At 47.5% G+C, this 20394-nt stretch overlaps 1 protein-coding gene across 3 annotated transcripts in view; it reads left to right on the forward strand.

The window, feature by feature from the left end:
- The first annotated feature begins 1651 nt into the window (after positions 1-1651).
- Etv5 (ETS variant transcription factor 5) overlaps positions 1652-20394 on the forward strand; it is a 63169-nt gene continuing 44426 nt past the window's right edge. Inside the window, exons 1-6 of one of the 3 annotated variants that reach the window (XM_057765630.1) lie at positions 1652-1785; positions 4579-4711; positions 4827-4914; positions 5046-5093; positions 5188-5238; positions 19827-19880. In XM_057765630.1, the coding sequence (XP_057621613.1) occupies positions 4667-4711; positions 4827-4914; positions 5046-5093; positions 5188-5238; positions 19827-19880 (286 nt within the window). In that variant the 5' untranslated portion in view covers positions 1652-1785; positions 4579-4666. Of the gene's footprint in view, positions 1786-1808; positions 1939-4578; positions 4712-4826; positions 4915-5045; positions 5094-5187; positions 5239-19826; positions 19881-20394 lie in introns of those variants that run through there. The other 2 variants (XM_057765631.1, XM_057765632.1) reach the window with 2 other exon arrangements.

Genomic DNA, 20394 nt, shown 5'->3' on the forward strand with positions numbered 1-20394 from the left:
TGGAGAAAGTCAACCAAGGAGGCTGGCCTGGAATGAGAACAGGGCAGGACGGTGGTGGCAAGTGGACCCAGTAGCAAGGGAGGATCTGGAGCTAGTGGGAGCCCTGCAAGGAGCTGGATCCAGAGCCTTCAGGGACGTCAGAAACAAGCTGGAAGAACTAACAGAAAAGGGCAGACTCTCCAGTCATCCAGTAGGATTGGTGCTAAGCGAAGCACAGTCCTCAAGCAGGAAATTAAATATCAAGGAACTGCTCATTAAAAGTTCAAAGCTCCTTCCCACACATCAACTGGTGCCCTTCCCAGTCTCTGGCAAAACCGATAACTCAGCCCTCTGGGCCTGGGACCAGGTTTCACAACAGCATTCAATCTGATCAAAGACTGTGATCAACACATCAAGGGCCAGCTCTGATAGACAAGCAGAGAGGGGAAAGACCGCGGACCCTAGAAATCCACACGGCATCTCCCATTTGTGGGGGTTCCGGCACCGATAGTTTAACAATTTAGTAACCCTTTGTTGAAGTTCTAACTTTAACGTCCCGCTCTCCGGCTGGCAGTGAACTCCCTTACAGGCGGCCTAGCATCCTTGGGAAGAGAAGAGAACGGCCGCTGTCGGTTGCAGGAGTAGGGCGAGAAGGTGGAGGGTAGAGGATTGTTTGTTTCCTGGAACACCCTGTTAAGAATCTCAGCGATTGCAGTCAGTGCCCGATCCTTTGGCAAGCAACGCTGCTTCTCCCAGTTCCCAGCTGCATGGCATCTAATTCGCAAATACACCATCTTGCATTAAACGGAAAACAAGCAGCCCGGGAGGGAAGCAAACGGTCTAACTCTGCACACACGTTTCAGAGGGATTTGTGCTTCCAAGGCCCTCTACTGGTCCCGTGCGGCCCGAAAACCGGATTTCTGCTTGGAGCCTCTAAGTTGCAGAGCTCAGAGTCAATTAGCCCGAGGAGGCGAGATCAGGCCGGGCTTTGTCAATATGAAACATCAACTAAAAACTGAAAGAGCTCGGTTTTTAAAGGAAGATAACTGCTTATTCTTTTCACTGGAAACCTGGTTAAAAGAAATTAAAGCCTCTCCTTTTCAAGGTAGCTAAGATTAGAGGGCTCGGTTTCCGTTTTCTGTGTTTCTATGGGCCGAATGCCCAGGCGGGTCAGCGAGTTTCGGTGTGTGGAATGACGAATTCCTCTCGCCTGAGTTCTAAAATGATAACTTAGCTCGCTGCTGCAGCTGCGAACGCCTGGCGCCAAGCGGCCCCGCGCGGGGGTGGCGGGAGGAGAGGCGCAGGCGGAGGCCGGGGGGGGGGGGGACTTCGCGAGTGGCCCCTTTAAGAGCTTCACTGACTCAGCTCAGCTCCCCCTCAGGTCGCGTTTTTTATGAATGAAAAACGTCCTTACATTCATTATATAAACAAGCCGGTGCTGATTGGTCAATGGAGCCCAGTGCATAAATTATGTAAAACAGACCTCTGAGGGCGGTGAGAGAGGCCGACCGTTAGCCAATGGGCGCCGCAGTTGGTGGGGCGGCCCAGCTGGATTTGCCTGAAGACAGGGTAAACAAGAGGTGATGGGCAGCCGGGGGGACGACCGGGGACCAATGAGAACGTGTCTGCTTTGGGCCACGCGCCAATGGCGGCGGGCGGAGCCGGCGGGGGCCGGGCCAGTGCTGCAGCCGGTTGCAGGGCGGCGCAGAGTCCGGAGGCCGGCGCGCGGATCGGTCCTCAACTCTGATCGCTGCGGCCCAGCCCGCCACCGAGGCGCGCAGGCGGGCGCGCGGAGTGGCCGCTCAGGTGCGGGCCGGTTCCGAGTCCTCCGTCGGGTGTGCCTGGGGTGACTCCCGGAGCTAGCCGCCCCCTCCCCCCCAGGCCCGGTTCGGTTCGGTTCCTGGGAGGCATCGGGCGGGGGCGGCTAGCGGTTCCGGAGCGAGCGGAGAGCCGGTTTCCGTACGTCGCGGAGGAGGCACCCGGGATGCTGGAGCGGGTGCAGGGAGCGGGGTGCGGGGCGCAGGCTGCGGGAACGGGGTGCAAGAACGGGGTGCGGGGCGCCGAGTTGTGGGCCCCCGAGGGCCCTGGGAGGCTCGCGAGAAGAAACGCTCCGCGACTCTTAGATGGGAGGGGGGCGAGCAGCAGTTTTAGGGGTGTCGCTCCAGAACCCCGAGAGTTAAATGACACCGACGTGTGCAGCCTGCGGATGCAGGATCGGCCCGAACTTCTGTGGACCTGGCAAGTTAGAGAATGGGCAGCGGGCCCCCAGCCCCCCACTCCCTCCTCTGCGGGCTGAGGGTGCCTGGGGCCGCCTGAGCTGCGGCCTGGAGGGCAGAGAAGTGGTGCCGAGCCAGTCGAGAGATGCTGGAGCCTCGTGCAGGATTCGGGGACTGGCTTGCATTGGGGTGGTGCGCGCGGGGGGGGGGCGTTCAGCGGAGTGGGGGTTGAGTAGGGGGGCGACGAAAGAAGGCGTGTGGGGTCGAGAGTAAAATAGAGCGCCGCACCTCGTTTTCTGAATGTGGGTGACTTTTATGAATGAAGCAGGTTTCTTTCGTGGACTCGGAGCTCGCTGAGGCTTTTTTTCTCTCTCCCTTTTTTTTTGTGAATGAAGCAGTGAGCTTTTTTTTCCTAAGACGCTGGGGTGAGGGGCCTGCGTCGGAGGCTAGGCGTGCGTTGGGAGTGGGGGCGGGGGCGCAGCTGAAGGAGTTTTCATGAATGGGAAGGCTGGGAATTGGGTGGAAGTGTGTCTTGTTTTGTGAATGGGGCCCGGCGCGAGGGATCCAGTTACAGCCTCTACCTGCGGTGGCGGCCGCGGCTTGTTCTCCCATTCATAAAACCAGGCCCGCTGCGCGCCACGGGGAGGGGCCTCGATCGGGTCGCTGCGCTGAGTTAGTTTTCCTGGGGGCGCCCGGATTTTTTTTGGGGGGGGGGAGCGACGACGACACAAAGGAAGTGGTTTAAAACTCCAGGATGAACTGGAGCGCCTTCCCTGCAGGCTTTTAAAAGATACTTTGAACACAGTGTTTCCAGCCCTTGAACTCTAAGGGCTACTTAGAAGATCCTCGGTGCTGCTTTTGGATTCTCTTAGGGCAGTTTCTTTTACTAATTTTTTTCAAAAGATATTTTTGTGCACCATGAAATTCTAAAAATATTTTACCCTCTAGTTTCCTACACGTTTTCCTCTTACCCACAACAGACATTTAAGAATTTCTGAGGCCACAATTTAATCAGATAGGTTTTTAAATACAACACAGAATTCTTTCATGCTTCTCGACTCTACTAAGGTTTTTCAGATTTGGGTACTAGAGAGAGGCCTCATTCTGAACGATGTTTGCACTGTGTGGAGGGCGAGCTGGCAGGGCTGTTTTTCTAGGAAGTTATGAACTCTCTTTCCTTTGACTTTGAAAATATCTGATTACTTGGGCCAAGAACTGGCTGCGAAGAGTTTTCTTGCATCCTGCTCGCTTATGAAAATTTGATATGGTGTTCACAGCATGAAAAACAAGTCAGATGGAAAGGGCTACTGTGAAAAAAGTTTCCTAGTTTGTGTACAAGTTAAAAGAAATGGCTATTTAGGCCTTTCTGTTATTCAGAACTGGGGTGAGTGAATGATCATGCCCCCCCATTGCTTTGATCTGAGTTTTTAGTTGGAAAATCAGGTGTTTAAGAAAGCAATCCCTTCCTAAATTTGCTGATAAGCCCCTCCCACATTAGAAAAGTTTCTTCTTTTGTTGTCCAATTCTTACCAGTGTTTTACTGTTTTTGTTGGGAAATTTGACTTCACTGCTCAGTAAAGGGCATTTTCTTTCCATGGATCTTTTTACTTTGAAAGTTGTTTTTTTTTTTTTTGGAGTGTGGGGGTGTGTGCTTTGATAGAGGTGCATAAATACATAAAGTGAAATTGAGTTTCCTTTATCTCTTATTCTTAAAGATGTTTCATCTACAAGTTTAGTCGATGGCAGATAATTTTTGTAAGTTGCCATGGAGATGTTTATGTCATTTCAGGTATACACACCTGTTTGGACAGAAGGTTTAAGTTTTAAATAAAGAATTGTGTGTGAAGAAAGTATACTTTTGATCAGTTTGTTCCTGGAACTGTACCTAGTGTTTTTACCAGAGACCTACAAATAGACCTACAAAATACTTTGAAAAACACATCGATCATAGTTTCTTAATTGCCAATAATTTGGAATACTTAACCCAGTTTCTCTAGTTCTTGTTACTGCACTATCAAAAACTTAATTATCTTTAAAAAATAAGTTAACAAGTTGAGGTATTTAGTTGGTTGGTTGGTTTTGGTTTATGTGGTAGACGGGCATTTTTTTTCTCTCTCTTTTTTTATTCCGTCATTACTGGGGATTGAACCTAGGACTTTGTGCATGCAGCTGGCTAAGTGTTCTACCATGCACAACATCCCCCTGATGATCAAGTAAATGGATTTGTCCCCGAGTGCCTAGTAAGCTTTGAAAACTTACCCTGAAAGTTTACACCTTGAGTAGGCTTTGGGGACGCAGAGATGTGACCGACTACACAGGCAAGAAGGAAAGACTACATCCCACTCCCCCATGACACTTTAAATCTCCCAAATTCATGTTACAGGAGGATCTCTATACTCCCCCCACACACACCCCAGAAACTACTCAATGCTGAAGCCTTTCACCGTGGTACCAGAGACTTTGGAAGCACCATGGATGGGTTTTGTGATCAGCAAGTCCCTTTTATGGTCCCAGGGGTGAGTTGGCATCTCTGCTGTTTTGTCCCTGAGCTCTTTGGTGTGGAGGAGTGGGTGGAACCCCCTCTGCACCCCTTTTCCTGCACTTGAGTCTTCGTTTGTCGACCTCTTTCAGAAATCTCGCTCAGAGGACTGTCGAGGGCGACCTGTGACGGACAGAAAGAGGAAGTTTTTGGATACGGATCTGGCTCACGATTCTGAAGGTAGTGGAGATTTCCCTGTGTGCTGCAGCCTCCTCAGACTGTTTAGATCACCAGTGCGCAGCCTCCCATGCTCCTCCTAAGCACAAGAAATAACCTCATTTTGAATCCTTTTTTTCTTTTTTTAATTGCAGAGTTGTTTCAGGATCTTAGTCAACTTCAAGAGGCTTGGTTAGCTGAAGGCAAGTTTCTTGACTGTGCTGTCCTTTATGTGAAACATTCCGCTGTGTCTTTCCGTGCAGCACAAAGATCTAAAACAGAGGTCTCTTTTTCCAGCTCAAGTTCCTGATGATGAACAATTTGTCCCAGATTTCCAGTCTGATAACTGTAAGTTCTTTTCTGTTGCTGGCACACTTGTTTTGAAATTGTTTGGTCTTGGATCTTTCCCTGTAGAATGCGTTCTTCAGCAATAGCCAGAGGATTTTGGGCAGTGGTATACCTGTATTTTAATCATTTCGGGCTCTCTTGGAGATAAGATTTGCTCAAGATAATTTTAATAAAACTGCTTTTTACCTTAAAAACTTGAACTCCAGAATGTTAAGCTAGTTTTCCATCTTTGTGGCTCAGCGATTAAGAGCACTGCCTGCCCTTCCTGAGGTCCTGAGTTCAATTCCCAGCCACCAAATGGTGGCTGTAATGAGAATTTCACCATATATGATTGTGTGTCAAACATCTTTTTGTTTTCAAGATTTATCTGGGGGTGAGAGGTCTGTGTGTTATGCGTGTTAGTACTTGCAGGGACCAGAAGGGGGTGTCAAATCCCCAAGAACTAGAGTTACAGGTGGTTGTGAGCTACCTTTTGTGGGTGCTGGGAACTCTGGAAGAGCAGCAAGTGCTCTCAACTGCTGAGCCATTTCTCCAGCCCCTAGTGTCCATTGATCCTTTTTTTTTTTTAAATGTCTATTTGTTTTATAAATTTAGTTCTTGGGATGAGGATGTAGCTCACTCGTATGCCTGGCGTATACAGGGTTCCAAGCCCAGTCGCTAGCATTGCAAAAACAGAGGTATACTTAAGGCGAAGACACTTTTCTTCCTTTGAAAAATACAGCACTTGTTTAATGGAAAATTCCTGCTGATTGTGGGTCCACCTAACACGGCAATTTTGCTTCTAAGCCAAGGAAGAAGGGTGATCACAGAAGGCTTTGATTTGCGCTTGTCATGTGGTTGTTATGACCTCACTGTTGAGAAGACTAAAGCCCTTTTTCCTCATGGTCTCTGAGTGTTCGTTCCTTAAAATAATCGATGCAGAGTTCCACAATGGCTCCTAATGCTGGCAGCGCATAGTTGGCTTTGCCCTGCTCTTTCTGGACGCATTTGGGGGCTTTATGGTCCAGGCAGAGCTACCAAGGACAAAGCTGGCTGATGAAATTGGAGCAGCACCGGGCTGCTCTAGAGAGCATTAGTCACTGGCGAATGAGCAGGTTTAAGAGCGGGCTGGAGAACGCTGCCTCTCTTGAGAGTTGCATCATAGAGAGAAATTCATGTCTCTTAGTCATGCTTTATAATAGCAAGCACCTGAGCCAGACTGGGATTTGAGTTCTCATTTTGCTCCAAAGTTTCTTCTCAGCTTTTGTTTTACCTCTGGGGCGTACGTATGCATGTGTGTGTAAAAATGCCACTCAGAGCGAGTATCTGGGTCTGCCTAAAAGTGGGGTGTTCTAAATCTGTTAGATAAAAGTGCAGAGGTTCCAGCTAAGCATCTGTAATGATAGGCCTCGTGTTCAAGGCAGAATGCCATGAAACTTGAAGAGGGGATAGGCTGCAGCCCGTGGATGAATCGCTAGCAGCTACCTTAGCTTTGTCACGGCTTGCTGTGGAGATTGGCTGTACAAAAGGAAATGCTTATTATTGCTCTTTGATTGCTTTCAAGCGATTGGGGAACTTACCATTGAAAGGCTAAGTAGAGATAACCGGAGGGGGCGTGTGTGTGTGTGTGTGTGTGTGTGTGTGTGTGTGTGTGTGTGTGTGTGTTGAGGGGGAGGGGGAGTGTTTTCAAGCGGAGAGATAGAATCTACTCAAACTTGTTTCTGTCTTGACAGTTTGGCCCAACCTTTGCAGTTCCTACCCAGAGCAGGGTAGGCTGCTGTTGGCTTGGGAGGTGGCTCTCATGGCAGAGGTTCTTTGAACATTACAGTTTGTTTCTCTGTAACCCCCAAGAGTTAAGAGGGAGGTGAGACAGCTGACCTCAGATTGATTGCATGCTTTGTGCCTGGTCTTGGGGTGGGGGGTGGGGGTGACGGCAGCAGAGCAGAGTTCCTCCTGCAGAGATTCTTATCTGTGGGAGTAGTCTTGAGCAGAGAAATCGATAAATGTGTCTTGGTGCTCTAGGAATGATTCCTGCTCGGCAGATAGAATGCGCTGGGTTCTTTAATTAAAATACCATACCTGAAGTGCAGGTACTTTGGGAGCTGCCCCTGCCTACCAGATATAATGGTTATTTGTTGTTGTGACTTTTGTCTTTTTGCTTTTGGTCATAACTGCTTACGGTTGAGCTTGTCTGTATTTTAAGGATAATATAGATGCTCAAGTAGCCTAAATAAACCTCGTAATAATCTCATCCCGACTCTTTCTGAGGTAGAGCTTGGGGAAAGGTGGAATCAAATAGACTGACCGGAGTGTTGAGGCAAGAGCCCCAGTATGGCTTTGGGAGCCTGGAACCCTTCATTCTTGCAGGTTGCTGTGTTTGGTCAGGCTCAGACTGGCAAGGGATCCCCAGGGGAGCTGGTGGAGCCCTTCTATCAAACTGCATACGTTCACTTGGCATAGCCTTGTGTGAAAGATCAGCTCCTGCAACTGTCTTTTGAAAGGATCACATGAAAAACATGTTTGTTGTTGTTTATTTATTTTAAAAACAGCAGAGGCCCAATTTCTAAAAGAGATTTGGGTATCTTGCCTGTAGACATCTACCTGTGATGTGATTTAAAGAAATGAACCCACTGTGAGTTTAACGGCTTACTCCATCTGTCTCATGGATACACACTCCTGCGCTTGGACTCGGCTTTCTCACAGTGGCTGGGGGATAGCGTGTGGGTTGGTTCTCTTTCACCCTGTGTGTGGGTGATCAGGCTCGGTGATAAGCTCTTTCTTTTATCCTCTCAGCCCTCTTACTGGCTCCTGGTTGGAAATTTTAAAAATTAAAATCAAGAGAACAGAAAGTGCACCTCTATAGCAGAGGTCCTCAACCTTCCTAACACTACGACCCTTTAATACAGCTCCTCATGCTGTGGGGACCCCAGCCATAGAATTACTCTCATTGCTGCCTCGTGATTCTTAATTTTGCTACGGTTATGAATTGTAATGGTAAATACGTGGTATGCAGGATAACATATGTGACCTCCCCCAGGGATTGAGACCCACAGGTTGAAGACTGCTGCTCTAGAGCCTAGGGGCTCTGCCGGTGTGCCACGACCCCCCCCCCCCCCCATATAATCCCTTAGTGTTAGGAAGTGACTTGAAGATCCAAGCTCTTTTGAGCTGGAAATCTCTTGTAGAGGAAGTCTGAGAAAACCAACATGGAGGTTGGATGCAATCAGGAAGAATTCAGTGAAATAAACAGTACCAGTTTTTAATCCTCAAGGAAAGCTGCAGGCCTGTTGCCAGCCTGCCTGGGTGGATCAGACTCGTGATTTTCAGACAGGCGCTAGGGCGATAGCTGGCCATCCTGTCAGCACCTCAGAGAATGCTGTTACGCAAGTTAGGGCATAGACATTTTCCATTTAGGACTTGGAAGAAATGTAAAGCAAAAACATTGTTACAACTGGCGTAGTTCCTTAAAGATGCATTAGTGTAAAGAAAAGTCTAAAACTGCATGCCTTGCATAGTGTGTGTGTGTGTGTGAGAGAGAGAGAGAGAGAGAGAGAGAGAGAGAGAGAGAGAGAGAGAGAGAATAAATATGTCACAGACCACATGTTACACAAACCATGGCTCTAGGGTCTCTCTACCCCTTTCCCACGTCTTTTTACAGAGTTAAGTCTGAGGCACAGTTAAGATCGGGACTCCAGAGTACTTTGGGACTTTGATGTGGAAATGAGGAAGCTGTATAGGTTCATTTCTCTGAGCTGACTTCCTGGGTACTAATGAGTGTTTTTTAAATGCAGGTTTCAATTCTGATTTATTTTAAACGTCTCATTTGTTTCAGGGGTGGCATTGTGAGTAATTACCAGTATCTTGAGTAATGGAAATAGTTAATGCAGAGGGGGATGATAAATCTCTTCATAGAGTCATAGCTCTGTCCCACATACAATTTACAAAATTGGTTTAAAATCTGAATGACCCCATCTTCCCCTTGAAATTCTTTTTAAAAATATTTATTTCAATAATAATAATCAAGGAATGACTGCAGGAAATAACAAGTAATTTCCCAAGGACCAGCTAATTAACTGTTAAAATCAGCTTTTCCTAAGTTCAGTGGGACACAGGGTTAATGGTTGGGTTTAACCCTGAAGCCACAAACACCAGGCACAGTAGTGACACTGAGGCCCTTCTGAGAACACAGTTGTCACCGTGGATTGTGGAGAGGGGGCGCTAGCAGCAGCCCTTGCTCTTTGGAACGAGACCACCCTAGTAAAAGGATCCTAGATTGGTTGTTGGAAGAAAGAGAACTTGGGTGGCTGTTCAGGGCTCTTGGGTGGGGGGTGGGGGGGTGGGGGGTGGGGGGGTGGGGGGTATGTGTTAGTACTGAAATAAGGGAGAGAACAGAGAAGAAAGCAGAGGAACAACGTGGAGGAGAGATGATTCGGCCCCGGACTTTACTCGTGACTTTCAGAGGCCTTGCTAACTAGTCCTCTGCCTTGCTGCAGACTGGGCCCTCAATGATTAGTGCCCGTTCCTGGTCTCATAGCCTCTAGCATCCTGAGAACTGCTAGTGACCTAAGACCATTGGCCTAAACGAAAGCCATATGGTCAAGTTAGGCATGTTTAAAACAGTGGTGCTTCTCTTTTACTCTTGTCCAAGAGAGCCTGGAAGCCTCTCCAGTCCTTTGTATCTGGTGAAAAAAACCTTGAGCAGGGAAATGAATCTGTCTGTCAGGCAGATCAGTTGTGTGGGTGCCAAAAGGAACAAAATCCTGGCGTCCATCAGGAATTCACCATTTAGCCCCTGCTCTCCAGCGTCCTTGGGTCTTACAAGACCAAGATACGGGAACTGAAAAGCTGAGAGTCTCTCTGCCCTTTCTTCTGTCTTACTGAATCATTATTGCATTCCCAGCCCCAGAAAAGAATATTCCTGGGGGTGAGGCAGGTTGGGGTGTGTGAGACAGGCGACTGCTGCGTTTCTTGGGTTTTAATGGTGGGAAGAAGCAGCCTCACTGACTTCCCCTCTTGGGCGGGCACTGCCCTTGAGCAGCTTGGGCCCCATCTGTCCCCTGGCACTCAGTGCTTCTCCATTTGGAATCCAGGGAGCTCAGAGTCTCGTCATGTTGCGGCTCCCAGTTTTTGGATGTATGCCAGGTGTGCTGATGCCACTACCGGATTAGGTTGGTTTTTAAAAAATTCATTTTGTGAACTCATCAAGCTCAGTTAACAGGGGGCTCCGGTCGTCAGTTCCCGCCATTGTCCCTTCTCTAGGCTTCTTTTAAAAGAACAGCAAGACTGTAGACTCCTGGTGTGGGCATGGTGTGTGAGTGTGTGTGGGCATAAGTCCATTTAGGGGTCGGGTACATGAGGTAACTGTGGACGTGGTGCTCAGGCCTTCTTGGGAGAATAACTCCCCTCCCCCCCAAAAAAAGACCCTGCCCAGCAGACTACTGAGGCTCCCTCAGCTTAGAAAGGGGAGGTTAGGGGATTGCAGCAGGGGGTAGAGGATCTCAGAGCAGGCAGAGATCTGGGCCAGGAGTCCCAGACTCACCTCCCAAACAGCAAGGCGTTGTGTGGGAATTTGATACTGAGAAAGGTCTCAGAAGTGGGTACGGGCAGTGAGAAGCAGTGAACATGAGACACTTGAACATAAGTCTGCTATGAAGAAAGCGGCCTGCGAGTACAAAATGATCTCCTTCCATCATTTTCCTGAAGAAGTCTACTTCTCCTTGAAATCAAGTTGGGTTGGCAGATAGGTTCCTTCCATTCACCCTCGGGGTAATTACTGAGTGTTTAGAGGAATCAAAAGGGAGGGGTTAAAAAAAAAAGTCCCCTAAAGACACCAAACCAGTTTTTAGGCTTGTACCCTCTGAAGTCTTGAGAGATTTTATCCTCCTATTCCAGATCTGCTCAGTCTTCTGTTTTGCTGCCTGGACATCCAGGAGGGTGTGCTAAACCCTTCAGGGGCCACTCAGAAGCCAAGGAATTGTTGAAATTCCTAATGTCTCCCAAGTCCCTCTGCCCTGGGGAGCAATGGGGCGTCTTGTGTTAGCTACCAGAGAAAAAGATGTCTGGCAGGGAAAGCTCTCAGAGAGGAGAGAGTGAGAGAGAGAGAGCGAGAGAACTGCCCCTTAATATAAACCAGGGCAGTAGAAACCGGTATTCTCCCCTGGAAGCTACAGTGATTCTAAGTCCTGCTATTCCTTTACCCCTTTGCCTGGGATAGCAGGTCTTCTGAAGCTCATCTCTTTGCTCAGCCTTGCAGATTTCAGCGGTAATCCTAGCCATTTGGGTCCTAGGGAGGGTGCAGACCCAGCCAGCCCCTACTGCGGCTGAATTTCTTATATAAACACATCACACTGGGCGAGCAAGCTTCTCTGTGGCGACAGCTGAGCCCTGGGCACTAGTAGTGGGTCTGTCCCAGCTAGCTGCAGACTCCCCCTCTTGCATGAATGGAGCATTCCAAATTGGTTGTGAATGGAGGGCGGGGCCCACTGGCAGACTTTTTCAATGAATAACCAGACCCCATTGTGCAGCCTGTGGAAAAACAACCAACTCCAACAACGCTGCGACTGTTAGAAATATGCCCGTGATTGGCAGCTTGGAGAGCCTCCAGAATTAGTTTCCTTTGGCCTGCTAACTGCTCCCTGCTCTCCAAGCCTGAGCTTAATGGAGTATGAGTTTTCTTTTAAGGGCTGTCTTTTAACTCTCTCGCTACCAGGCCGCTGTTCTGGGCTGAGAGAGAGCGAGTTACAGAGGATCTGCCTTCCATTTTCTAGGGCAGTAGTCTAAAGTGGTGGTGGAGGCCAGGGCAGGCTACTTTCTTCAGAGAGACCTGGTCTGAGGACGTCAGCCCTTTACTTCCTCTGTGGCTGTGGCGTTACTTCTCTCCCGAAGATGACTGCCCCTCTCCCAAACTCTGCCCTTTTTCCCAGGTCTAGAGGATAAATGTTTGCAAGGCCAAGGTGGACGTTTCTTGTTTTTAGGCTTTCATAGGGGCCAATAAAACTGTATTCTCTCTACCCCTTGGCCTCTCTTTTGTTAATTTTCGTCTGGGCTCAGAAAGCGTCACTTTAAAATGTTTCCCAAACTTCAGGATTTAGTTACAAGCCACCCTCACTGTGGCTTTGCCACTTCCCGAACACCAATGAAAGGGTTGGTCCTCTCCAATTAAATACCCGGGGAGTACCAAAAAGAACTCCGCCTTGGAACAACTCCAGAGCCAGAAGAACCTCCTCATGCAGGAAGTGCTCGGATTTAGGGGTACCCAACTCAATAGGATACACCCTTCAGTATCCTCCAGCATCTTGGCTAACAGCCAGCTCCTCCAGTGAGCTAGGCTAGGTCAGCACTGAACAACACAGTTAAAGGGCAAAGCTTAACCAGTAATGGTGGATGTTGTTTCTGCAGGATTTTAAAATTTGTCTTTCGTCCTCATGACCAAAATAAAGTTGTTTATGTTTTGTTATAAGGGCTTTTTATCCCGACTATTTCTCTGGCAGTTGACCTTGCAAGGGTGCCCTCCCCCAACCCCACCCCTTTTCCTAGGAGAATAGACCTTGGTAAATTGTCCTTTGCCAGAGTTAACCTGTCTAGAGGTGGCTCTAGGTGTCTGCTGTCAGGAGGCTGGTGATGCCCCCCTCTCCCACCCTGGGTACGCAGGCACTGCCCCCTCCAGGCTGAGGACATCCGCATTTCAGCTGCAGGCCTGAAAATGGTCTGAAGAGCAATTCCCAAGAGTCACGTGTATACACCAGAGGGGGTGGATGGGTAATGAGTCCTTCTGTCCCGCCAGCCAGCTCCCAAATAATGGCATGGATTGTTCCTAGCTAGCTCCTAAAATGAAGTTAACCCATTTATGTTCATCTGTTCCATCATGTGGCGTTACTTCTCTTCCATCTTGTTCCTCTCATTTCCTCTCCATGTGCCGGGCAACTTCTCCTTTCTTCTTCCCAGAGTCCTCTTTCTGGAAGTCCCACCTAACCTCTTCCTGCCTAGCTTTTGGCCACTCAGCTCTTTATTAAATGAACCAGAAGGTGCCTTGGCAAAGACATATCTTCGTAGTGTAAACAAATACTCTACAACATGGGTGTCCCTTTTTTTCACAGCCACCCACCCATAGTGAAGGCCAGGTTCTGGAGCCTGCTCAGATTTCCTAATCTGAATCTTAATAGGATACACTTGAATAGAGATAATTACCCTGTGTCACCTGAATACCCTGACATTTTCCGATTGTCCTCGGGTCCTTTGTCATCCCTTTCCTGCCTCAGCAGCCATAGAATTTTACTTGTGTGAAGATGCTGAGCATCCTTATTTTTATGAATATTAATCCTAATCCCTGTTTCCCATTTTCCATTCCTGTTCACTTTGAGAATCCTTTAGTCTGCAAGTGCTTCCAACAGTGGAAAAGTCCTGTAATGTTTTTTGATACGTTCCTCAGGCATGAACCCATGCTCTGCAAGGTCAGAGGAACCTGGTCATGTACTCAGCACGCGAGCAGGGTACCTTCCAAGCATGATACCCTCCATTCTCTCCCCACCTCACCTACCAGTGCTGGTCTCCAAACAGTAGGAAGTAACTCTACAAAGGATCCCAAAGCCTATGTTCCAATGATGACCTTAGGGAAAAAAAAGTGAATTCGGGGTATTTTTTTTTCTTCTGTTTGCTCTTTTGGATGCGTGTTGTGCCGTGTTTGTTGGTGGCCTAGGTTGAGCAGCTGCTTCTGTCCCTCCAGGGAAATCTGCATATGTTGGAGAAGCCGGCCCAGCATAGGTGCCCAGATGCCCTGCCTGCAGGGAAAGGTGGCAGGTGACACAAAGAAATAGCTCTAGGGAGAGGCCACTTTGCTAAAGTTTGTCAGACTAGGAAGGCGAAGAGTTTGCACAAGCCTTAATGCATTTCAAACGCTTCTAATGTTCCTTTTGTTTGTTTGTTTGTTTTATTGAGACAGGGTCTCTCTACATAGCCTGGTTTTAATATTCCTAAAATTTCTTCTATGTCAGTTTAGATGAGAGCTATGTAGAGTGACAGAAAGTTATCGAGACAGTGATGCTTAAGGTTCAAGCTAAAGGTTCACTTTGAACCACACACACCCCCAGCTTTACTCCCTCACAATAATACTCTGTGACTAACTTCACAGCCAGGCCTACCATGGTCGATGCAGCCATGCTGCTGTCTCCCACCTAGAGCTCGGAGCGCACGACCCTCTTTGGGCCTCTTTTTCTGTTGTTTTTCTGTTGTATCTCATACTGGTAGAGGTTGAATATTAATGTCCTGGGCATGGTTGCTGAAGGGAAGTAGTAAGACAGTCTGCAGGACACTCAGATCAAACCCATGAGTTACATTGTTACTCTGCAAAGACTAACTGGGTGACTGGCCTGTTTTTGGTCCAGAAGCCTTGGCTTTCCTTGGAATTGGCTCTGTGCAGGTGGACAAGCCCTTTCCTTGACAATTAAAGCCCTCGTGTGTGTGTATGTGTGTGTGTGTGTGTCTGTGTGTGTCTGTGTGTTTGTATACATATATAGAGACCAAAAGAAGCATGGGGTCCCCTAGAGCTAAAGGGACAAGAGGCCGTGAGCTGCCTGACTTAGGTGCTGGGAACCACATTTAGATTATTTGGAAGAGCAGCAGGCACTCAGCCTTTGATCCTTCTCTCCAGCCCCCAGAGTAAGAGACCCATAGCATGATACCCTCAGTCTGGGTCTGTGTTCTATTCCGTTTCCTCCCTTCAGTTCTAACCTTTGGACTGGAGGTCCCCAGAGTCCCTCTCTTAGAATGCCAAAGCACCAGGCTTGCATTGTTGGCATACATAGACACATCCTTTGAAGGAAAGGTACCACACAGCTCTGGGCTGCTTTGAGAGCAATGCTGAAGTGTGGTGATGAAGGGAAGAATCTGAAAGTAATACACCTGGTTTCAAAAATAAAAAAAAAGTGCTATCATTGGCTTTGGCAGCTGTAGTCCTTGTCACCCAGTTCCTTCCTTATTTGATAACCGGTTTTCTGTTTGTAATTGTAAGTGATGCAATTTGATATAGAGCCAGAGGCAGCTGTTCAGAGTTAGACTGGTAGACAATTCGTAGCTTGAGGTCTGAGTCAAGAGGTGTCTGATATGGTACCTATGTCTATGGTGGGCTCCTCTCACTCCTGAGACCAACTTTGCAACTTTGGGAAGAGGAGGGGACTGTCGGCAGAATTTTCTGTCCCACCTGCCAACTCCCAGATAACCATACAGAGGCTTGAATCTTGTTAAACTAACTCTTAACAACTTAAATTAACCCACATTTTTCATCTGCGTTCTACCACGTGCTCAGTACCTTTCCTCAGTAAGGCAGGCTCACCTTGCTTCTCCCCGAGTCTCCTAATAACCCTCCTCCTTTTATCCCCAAGCTCTCTCCCTGTCCGCAAGTCCTGCCTAACCTCTTCCTGCCTAGCCATTGGCCACTTAGCCCTTTAATAAGAGCAACACATCTATCTGCACAGTGTACAAAAGATGATTCACAACAGGGGACTTTGGTTAATCTTTCCATTTGAACTAGGCTTTCTTTGAAAGCCGCCGTCATTGTTGTTAGTACTGATAGAGTCAAAGAAAGGACAAAGCCAGTGTTTCCAGATCCATGGCAACCTCTAATAGATGACCACAGACAAGACTGGCCAGTTTTTCTGCTGCACCCGTTGAACCCAGAGTCTCACACATGCCAGGCAAGTCCTGTATCACTGAGCTGTAGCTTAGCCAACAATGCGAGATTTTTGTTTTTTTCCTCAAATGGAGTCTCCAGGCTGCTCTAGAAGTAAGAAACTCAAACAATCCTCCTGTTCCAACGTCCTTTATAGTGGGACGACAGGTATATGCCACCACGCCCTTCCCTTTGAAGGGCTTTGAATAAAGGTCTGGAATAGGCCAGTCTGTGTGTCTATAGGTACAACCCACTAGCTCCCTTGGTGGAAGCTGCCAGTCTTATGTAGCAGATGAGGTAGGGCGCTTTGAGGACCATTGTTGCTCTTCCCAGCCAGGCTTTTCCTCTCTGTGTGATCCTCAGAACACCAAAGAGTTGTTGTGTCCTTGGCCTTGCTAGGAAGCCTCTCCTGGAGCCACCACAGTTTTCCTGGTCTGTCGTACTCTCCCTTCTGATGGGTCGCACATCACACAGTAGTCTCTTAAATTTACTTTCATGGGCAGCTTTAATTTTTTTACCTTCTGGATTTGATGATTTAATTATGGGATGTCAAGTGCTCTCCAGCCAGCATTTTAGTGAGCTAAACCTACCAGGAACAAACCTCTAAATTCCCCTCCCCTCCCCGTTTATATCTTGTTAAGAGCTAAAATAAACATTATAGTTCCTAGAATGTACCAGCACACATCTAAAGCCCCTATCATGTCAATGTCCCTGCCCATAAAGAAATTGAAATTGCCTTGGGACTGTAAAGCCCCCATTTTCATCTTACCCTGCTTTGGTCATAGCCAGATGGTTGTTCTGGAAGCTAAATGGCACTCTAACCCAGAGCCCCCAAGGCTGGCATCACCCCATGTGCTAAGGCACCTTCAAAACTAGACAAGAGTTCTCTGTTGAATCTGTCTCGTGCCTCTTGTTATTGTCGTACTTCCAGGAGCAGTAAGACCATAAAATAACATGACTTCCACACAAGCCAAAGTTAGACATGCTGTCCCCAGCCCAGGTGCGCTCTTGTCAGGGAAGACTAACCCCCTACCCTCTAGCATGTCCCCAGAGGAAGCATGCCCTGCAAAGCCCAACAGTGTGCATGCCACAGCTCAGCACCTGCTGTGTTGGTGCCTGGAGTCCACTACCTAAATCTAAGCTTATCAGAGATAAACAGACCTCAAGAGGAAGGTTTACACAGCGTGGTGTCTTTGTCTTACCCTATCTGTGGTTTCAGTTGACTATTGAGCAGAGTGGAGTAAAGCCAATGAACTGTTAATTCCTGTGTCTTGGGAGAGAGACTCTACCCCAGGCAGCTTCATGGAACTGTCAAAATTTCAGAGTTCAGTTCTTTGGTCAGCTCAATTTCCTTCTTCAGAATTCTAAGTCTTGCATGTGGAGACCCTGGGTGTCCATTTTCAGAACTTGAAGCCAGTCTTCCACTGTCCTGACAACTTGTGTATCTCTACCATCCCACTTAGATCAGAGTAACTGCCCCTGTCCCCACATTCCCACAGAGTCTTTCAAGGTGCCTAGCATTTTTAGGTAGTTCACTTACAAGATTCCTGGGCTTATACCCCAAAAGTAGTGCCCCCAAAGGTTCTGGTCAGTTTGTTCCTGCTGTAGCAAGTCTGCCTCTGCTGCTTTTGGTTATTTCCCATCGCTTGACTTCCAGCTAGCTTGACCCTCAGTCTTCAGTGGGTCCTATGCCCGCATAGCCTAGGCCCTGTTTGTTCCCTTTTTCCATAGTCCATGTTGTGGTTTTACATTTAAAGCCCTGCTGACTTGTTTTAAATTAATTATTTTTCTTCTCTCATATATTACATTCCAACAGCGATCTCCTCTGGCTCCTCTCCTCCCAGTCCCTTCCCCCACCTTCTCCCTCCCCCAGATTCACTTCTCTGGCAAAGCCTTTCTTTAGGTGATTCTATTACCTTGTTTAGGTCTGAATAGCAATGTTTTTGTTTTTTTTCTCCATATACTAATTGCTGAAGCTGATTTGCTGCCTGCAGCAGAGAGACCTGACTCCCGAAGTCAAATGTTCCGGGAGCCAGCTTTATTGGTTCCTCCTTTAGCCGTTAAGTTATTTATTGTACAGAGGGTGGTGCTGGCTGTATGACAAGGTCTTCTGTAGGTGTTCATTGATGAATTCTGCTTTTTCCTAAACCCTACTACCAGGGTGACAGTCCTGTGATCCTCGCTGAAATGACACACAAGACAAATAACCCATCTGGCCATGGTGGCAGACACCCGTCATCTCAGCGTTGAGGGGGCAGATGCAGGAGGATCCCAGAAAATTTGAGGCTAGCCTTGTCTGTATAAAGAATTAAAGGCCAACCAAGACTACATAGTGAGACTATTTGGGAAGGAGAGGAAAATGGAGAGGGAGAGAAGCATAGAGAGAATATGGATATCCAGTAATAAGCAATGCTAAACCCCCTCACACCACCATGGTTGATCACCAGTCTAAGTTCCTGAATAAAACTGCCAGTCCTGAGGCAGCCTTCCCTAGTGCACACAAATCGCCAGCCAGTTCTATCCCAGAGCAGAATCTAGGCTTTTCTTCGTGTAAGACTTTTGCCTCGGACAAGTCTGTCCGTCCTTGTAGTTTAAGACTGCACACTGAACCTCCCTGAAACTTTAGCCCCTATGTGACATATGCCCACCTCGGTACTGACTGTACCAGGGGATTGTCCTGTCTCCTATTGTATGGTGAGCCTTGGTGCCATACCAGGATCCCACTGCCATCTGTGTTTCCTCCATTGTATTTCCTAAGCTGGCATGTGTATTTTTTTTTTGCTTTGAGGGAACTCACTGTATAGCCCTGGCTGCCCCCAGTTTGCACTTTAACTTTCTTGCCTCGGCCTCCCTCATGCTGGAGTTAAGGTACAAACCACCATGCTCAGCTCAGCATACTTCTGTTTCTGTTCTTGCTTTATTTGTTTGCTTGTTTACTTATCTATTTGGTTTTTTGAGACAAGGTTTCTCTGTGGAACAACCCTAGCTGTCCTGGAATTTGCTTTGTAGCCGCACAGAGGTCCACCTGCCACCACCATCCGGCCATCCATTGTTTTAAAATCCAGTTTAGATCTTTGACTTTATATCTTTTTCTGATTCCCCCAGCCTGTTGCTCTTCTCCAGGTTCTGGCCCTGTTCAGACTTTATGGGCAGAAGTGGGGGGCCAAGGCAGCTACTTGGAAAGAGATTGAATAGGAGACCTTCAAGGGGGAGATTTAAAATTTTCAGAGTCTTTTTAATTGTCACAGGCTGTTGATGACTGCTTCGTGCTCCCTTGAGGACTGCGGGCATAAATGTAATGAGTTGTCCAGCTGGTCTGGTGATGGTGAAAGTCTGTTTTGTGTGTGTGTGTGTGTATGTATGTATATATATATATATATATATATATATATATATATATATATATATTCAAAAGGGGAGGAAATTCTCTCTGTTCCCTGCCCCCAAGAGTGCTTGAGGTTCTGAGTGGGACATATGCTTTAGTTCCTGCTCTGTGTGGTTCCATATGTGTATGAAATTACGGATAGGTTTTATTTCAGTCATTCTATACTCTGCAGCAGGGCAACTGAGAGTAGTGGTGACAGTGGCCGTTTGCTTCTTGCCCTCTCAAGGAGGTTTTTTTCTTATTTTTTCTAAGTGGGTCAGAGCCAAACAAAGTATTTGAGAAGCACAGTCTTAAGCATTAGGGTGCACTCAGCATTTGTTCTTAGATTCCCAAGGTTATCTTCTGCTTCTGGTTTGGTAACAGGCCAGGTTGCCTTTCTTCATGTGTAAATAAATGCATGGGCTTCAAGGTTTTTTGTGTGTCTCCCCTCGCCCCCATTCCCACCCCGTGTAGGTTCAGGTGTGAATGTGTGTGTGTGCAGGTGTGCGGGCCCATGCATACATTGGTGAGAGAGTTCAGCGGGAGCTGTCTTTCCTTATTTATTTATTTTTCTCGAGACAGGGTCTCTCACTGAAGAAGCTGGACCTCATCAGCTGGCTAGAGCTGGGATTGCAGGTGGGTACTGCCACGCCTGGCTTTCTGAGTGGGTGCTGGGGATCTGAACTCTGGTCCTCGTTGGTACAGCAAGCATTGTACCTAATGAGCCATCTCCCTGTCTCCAGGTTCAAAGTTCTTAACTTTTCAACCACAGATAAAAGATCCATTCTGTCCCCTTCTTTTTTAAAAAACAGATCACTAGATTTATACGTTTGTTTCATTGCATGTTCTTCTCTCTTTTCTCATTGAATCATCTAGAAGCAGGCTGTAAAAACTGCCATTTCACCTCCAAATAGTTTAGTGTACATTTCCGAAAGTTGGGGCAGTTCTTCCCTATAGTCCAAGGAAAGTAATGTCCTATTCTGAACTCTCCAGCTGTCCCCAAGGATTTTTCTTATAGTTAATATTGACATTGCTTCTGATTTAGAATAAGAGTCATTTGTGTGTATGCTTCGTATGACTATGTAATCTGTCACACTCTCCCCGATTTGTTTATTTATTTATTTTGTTTTGGGGCCCGGGGTCTCAGCAT

Source organism: Chionomys nivalis, chromosome 3, assembly GCF_950005125.1.
Source record: "Chionomys nivalis chromosome 3, mChiNiv1.1, whole genome shotgun sequence".
NCBI classification, from domain to species: Eukaryota; Metazoa; Chordata; class Mammalia; order Rodentia; family Cricetidae; genus Chionomys; species Chionomys nivalis.